The sequence below is a fragment of the Lipotes vexillifer genome, unplaced genomic scaffold, assembly GCF_000442215.2.
Source record: "Lipotes vexillifer unplaced genomic scaffold, Lipotes_vexillifer_v1.1 scaffold366, whole genome shotgun sequence".
Taxonomy (NCBI): domain Eukaryota; kingdom Metazoa; phylum Chordata; class Mammalia; order Artiodactyla; family Lipotidae; genus Lipotes; species Lipotes vexillifer.
In genome coordinates this window covers 2,780,144-2,785,365 of record NW_006780143.1, presented here as the reverse complement: position 1 = coordinate 2,785,365, position 5,222 = coordinate 2,780,144, and the positions used below count along the sequence as shown (strand labels likewise).

Here is a 5,222-nt window from a genome sequence, read left to right as displayed (position 1 = left end):
GCACTTAATAGTACTAAGGCTATGTAAAAAAATGACATAATGGGATTCAGCTGTTTCCTGGAATGAGCACATAAAACTCAAAATTCTTTGAAAACTCTGCTGCTAAATAAAGTTTGTCTTGAATATAGGAGGCGTATGAGAATGCCTAGTCCTTATGACAGATTCCACATGGTTTTTCCTTTTATATAGCTTCACATCTTTTAAGTGTCACTCTTCTGGTTGTCCTAGGTGAATTATTTTTTCTTACTAGAAACATTAGTCCTTATTAAAATAGTACTAATTAGTACTTTTTAAAAACAACCAACCAAACTATTGAGTGATAATGGAATTGTGAGTTAACTGATTGTATGGGGTACCTTTTTCAAAATTTGATCAACCACATAGTCTTTTCTCTTGTTGTCTCTCCCCCCACCCCCTGCTTTCCTAAGGCCTCTACAAAGATGTTTGATATAAAGGCTTGGGCTGAGTATGTTGTGGAATGGGCTGCAAAGGACCCATATGGCTTCCTTACGACAGTTATTCTGGCCCTAACTCCATTGTTTCTAGCAAGTGCTGTACTGTCTTGGAAATTGGCCAAGATGATCGAGGCCAGGGAAAAGGAGCAAAAGAAGAAGCAAAAACGTCAAGAAAATATTGCAAAAGCTAAACGACTAAAAAAGGATTGAAGGAATGAACAGGCTCTGCAACCAGAGGAAAATCATCTGGAAAATTATGCAGCTTTGGAAGGACCCATTAAGGTTTCTTTTCAGATCTTGTGACAGTATTATTTAGTAAACGAAATCTGAGCATGTGGAAGAATCATGTTAGTTCTCACCTGTACTATAGCAACTTTTAGGCTTCGGTGTAGAAGTCTGTTGACAGTTACTGTAAATTGGCATTTATTATGCTACAGATTCTTTATAACTGACTTAGTTATTTGCCTTTTTGCAGCATATGTACTAAAGTGAAAACATCCTGTGGAGAAAAATGGCTTTAGATTATGGACTATATTCAAATAATGGCTTAAAATGGGGTCCTGTTCTGGACAAAGGAGATTAAGAATGTAAAAATCAGAATTGTCCTGAGGTGAAAAGCATGCTTTGGCTTAAAAGAGATACAGTATTAATCACATCTTCTATCATTATTACTTATTTCTTGAAATAGAGTCATTTCTGGCTTCCTCAAAGCAAAGTATTATTCGAGTACTTCTATTTGCTGTATTTTTCTCATTTTAGCTTTTGAGATACTGGTAATTACCAGACATTCTGCATTTTTAAAAATCTAATTTTATAAAGAATTCTCTTATTATCTTGACCATGTAAAATACCACTTACTGGATATAACAGTTTTTGTACTTATGAACACTGCCATTTTCTTGGAGATGACTTGAGTAGAGCAACACTATGATTTAAAGCTTGGAGTAAAAATGCCAAACCTTGTAGTACCTTGGAACCAGTTAATTCTCACTTGTGCTATAAGTAGAAATGTGAAGTAGTTAAAATGTCTTATCAAATAATTTGCTGATTATATAATATACCACTTTTGTTTTTCATTCCATTCTTTTAATTCATGTGGTAGTGATGTCCTTTACTTTTTTGATCAAACAGGTTCATGGTGATCAAACAGGTTCATGGTGAAAAGTTCCTCTTTTAAGGAACTTTTAAAGAGTAACAGTTAAGTCATATTTCATAAATGGTAAAGAAAGGCTTAACAGTTGGAAAAAGTTTGTTTAGCATAGTATTAGTTGGGTGAAAAAGGTGTAAATCATGTCAAAATTAGAATGTGTTATAGTTAGAAATAAAGGGCTGAAGGATATTTCCTTCAGTTAAGTAGTATAACTAGAACTTTTTACTCTTTAACATGGCTTTGATAAATGCACGGTTAATAATTTTATTTGTTGTCAGTAATTAATAGCTTATTAATGTTTTCCTCACTCCGATAATGAATCTTAAATTACAAAAAAATTGTCTAAAAGCTTTAACTTAAAAATGAAACTAGATATTGAAATAAATTTGATACATTTTTATAAAGAGGTCCTGGGCTTTGTTTTTTGTTGTGGGGGGAGGAGTAATAATTCAAGTTAAATATGTTATAGAAGTTAGACTTTTCAGAGGGTTACAAATTTCATTTATAGGTAAGCATGCAGTTGACCCCTGAACACCACCCTGGGCTTTGTTTCTTTTTGTGGGGTTAGGAGCATGAGTCCTCCCTTGGCAGTCGAAAATCCCTGTATAATTTATAGTGGACCCTCCCTATACATTGTTCCTTCCTGTATGCAGGTCCTGCGTATCTGCAGTTCCGAGGTCCCTCTGTACCCACAGTTCTTCATCTGTGGATTCAACCAACCCTGGATCATGTAGTATTGTAGTATTTACCACTAAAAACATCTGTGTATAAGTGACCCCACACAGTTCGAACCCATGTTGTTCAGGGGTCAACTGTACTTGTAAAAGTTGAGAGCAATGTTTCTCAAATATGAGAACCTAAGGACCTCTGAGAATGTTTATGGACTGGTTGAACAATACTTATTACTGTTATTTTAGGTTATCAGTTCCAATTTGGTGCCAGTGTGATCAACACATTGCAGCTCCAAGCACTGAAATAATTCAGTGTTTAATTACAAATTAGTTATTCAGGTGATCTAGGATATGCTTTTTATATTGTCATTGAAATTTAAACAAAACTTAGAGTTATCCACTAAAGCTATGGTTTCATTGCTCATTGTGACAGTTTAAAGGTATTTAACTAAAATAGGTTTTTCTGTAGTCCCTGTTAGTCTTAATACAATTTTGTATTTGTTTGGCATAGGCCATTTATTGTTTCTTTAGCTTTTCCCAAAATTTATGGAGCCTTTTTATACATTTGAGATCAACAAGGTTTTATAATATGTGTCTATATGTTTGTGTGTGTTGGGGGGTGGTGTAAATTAGAGACTATAGAGCTTCCTCGATTTAAAATGGATTATATCCTGATAAACCCATTGTAAGATGAAAATAATTTACTGAATAATGTACTGAAAGTGAAAAACAGAATGGTTGTTTGGGTATCGGTTGTTTACTTGTGATTGCATGCATGGCTGATTGGGAGCTCCCTGCCACTGCCCAGCATCACAAGTGTCCTACTGCACACTGCTAGCCCGAGAAAAGATTAAAACTCAAAGAACGTTTCTGTTGAATGTGAATGTGTATCGTAAAGTTGAAAACTTAAGTTGGGGACTGTGTATTATAAGTTTTGAGAGTCTTCAGAAAAATCAGTCTTTTATTGTAACATACTGTTATGGTTACAAGAATCCCATTTACTGTTACCCAGAATAATTCGTTTAAAAACTGCCTACCTATTATGTTGTTTCTGAAGTTCTTAGAACTAATATAATCAATTATGGCTGGTTTTGAAGGAAAAACAAACAAGCTGCCTATAAAAAACATTTTACCACCAAAAAGTTTGTGCATCAGAATTTGATCCATAGCGTCCATGTGGTAAACTTCAGCATGGTGTTACTGTATCAGATGTGCAAGGGGATTTTAAACCTATTTCCTGAAATTACAGTGAGCAAACTTGAAATAAGCTTCGGATGCTGCAAGCTAGAAACCCAATGTTGAGATGCACTATTAAGTAACAGCTCGTCACCCATTGTTAGGGGCACTTGATACCTCATCTGGTTTTAAGTTAGAGGAAGTCTGATACTTATTTAGGAATGATTGCTTTCAGGTTTGCAACTGATTATAGGATCACTCTGATTTACTTCATATCTGTAATATATAAGGACAAATTCTGTATTTCTCAAACATTAAAGGGGATTCCGTGTTCAAATACCAAAAGTTTGGGAAACACAAGATAAGACAATTCATTTCTTCATGATTTCTTGGAGTCTTTTAACCTTCTTTGACTATCATAGACTCTCTTTTCTTTTCCCCCAAAGAACACAAATAGTTTGAGAGAGCCTAGTCTAAATGAATTCAGGTTACATTTTAGATAGTGTGGTTAATGAGACAGCATTAAAAGAGTCAGTATGATGGTATTGGGTCAAGGCTGATGAAATTAGGAAGTAAATGAGAGCCAGAAATCAATAAAAATGGAATGCAAAAAGATAACATAATGGGGAAAAATTATTTCCTCCATTTTTTTTGATTTTTAACTTCAGATATCCAAGGCATAGCTAATAGGCTAGATTTATATGGTTAAACCCAAAAGGCAATGCATGTATACCTGAGCAGTTTGTATAATAAGGCCTTTGGGGGAAAAAAATGCTATATGCATGTATAGCAGAGGCACAGGAAGTCAGGAAGGATTTATCTGAGAGAACTTCAGGTATGTATGACACTTTAATTGTTATTATTATTTTAAATTAATTATTTTTGGCTGTGTTGGGTCTTTGTTGCTGTGCGTGGGACCTCTAGTTTGTGAGTGGGGGCTACTCTTAGTTGCGGTGCGCGGGCTTCTCATTGTCGTGGCTTCAAGTCTTGTTGCGGAGCATGGGCTCTAGGCTCGCAGGCTTCAGTAGGTATGGCACGTGGGCTCAGTAGTTGTGGCACGCGGGCTCTAGGGCTCAGGCTCAGTAGTTGTGCGTGGGCTTAGTTGCTCTGCAGCATGTGGGATCTTCCCGGACCAGGGCTCGAACCCGAGTCCGTTGCATTGGCAGGCAGATTTTTAACCACTGCGCCACCAGGGAAGCCCCAATTTAATTATTTTAAAATGAACATTTTAACTTTTGAAATTTAAAAATCTGCATGGGTTTTGGAGTCTGTCTTGAAAAGATGAAGAAAAACATTTTCATTAAAAAAAAAAAAACTTGTAAATTCCCCAAATATAACTTTAAAATATGAAATATGGTGGACAAGTGAATATTTTATGTGAAACTTTGATTCTTCTTTGCATGTGTCTGGCTTAAAAGCCACATATAAAAACAAGATTGTTTAGAAAGGCAGTCTTAATTAGGCCAAGATTATAGTTCAGTTTTTATGTGGGACTGAATGTTCTCAGAACTCTGTTCTGATACCACCTAACAGTGTAACCAGTCATCCTAAAAATGTTAGTCTTGGGGAAAGGAGTGTGGATGGATTACTATAAAGTTTATTCCCACCTTTCAAAATCACTTTGAAAGTGCATACTTTACTAATAATGGGTGGGCCAGTATCATCTTATATAACGTTAACTGTTGGCTAAGATTTTCTTTTATGTAAAACAGGTATTTTAAAATGAAAACCATAAAAATTAAAATTAACGTAAATTCTGTCATACATTAA

General features: G+C 35.3%; 1 protein-coding gene across 1 annotated transcript; it reads left to right on the top strand.

Moving 5' to 3' along the window:
• The first annotated feature begins 440 nt into the window (after nt 1-440).
• On the top strand, nt 441-665 carry SMIM15 (small integral membrane protein 15). The gene has a single exon (XM_007453231.1). The coding sequence runs from the start codon at nt 441-443 to the stop codon at nt 663-665; it is 225 nt and encodes a 74-aa protein (XP_007453293.1).
• The last annotated feature ends 4,557 nt before the right edge of the window (nt 666-5,222 follow it).

Bases quoted from the DNA above. Each gene is read 5' to 3' on its own strand.
- SMIM15 (XM_007453231.1), top strand. From the start codon at position 441: ATGTTTGATATAAAGGCTTGGGCTGAGTATGTTGTGGAATGGGCTGCA.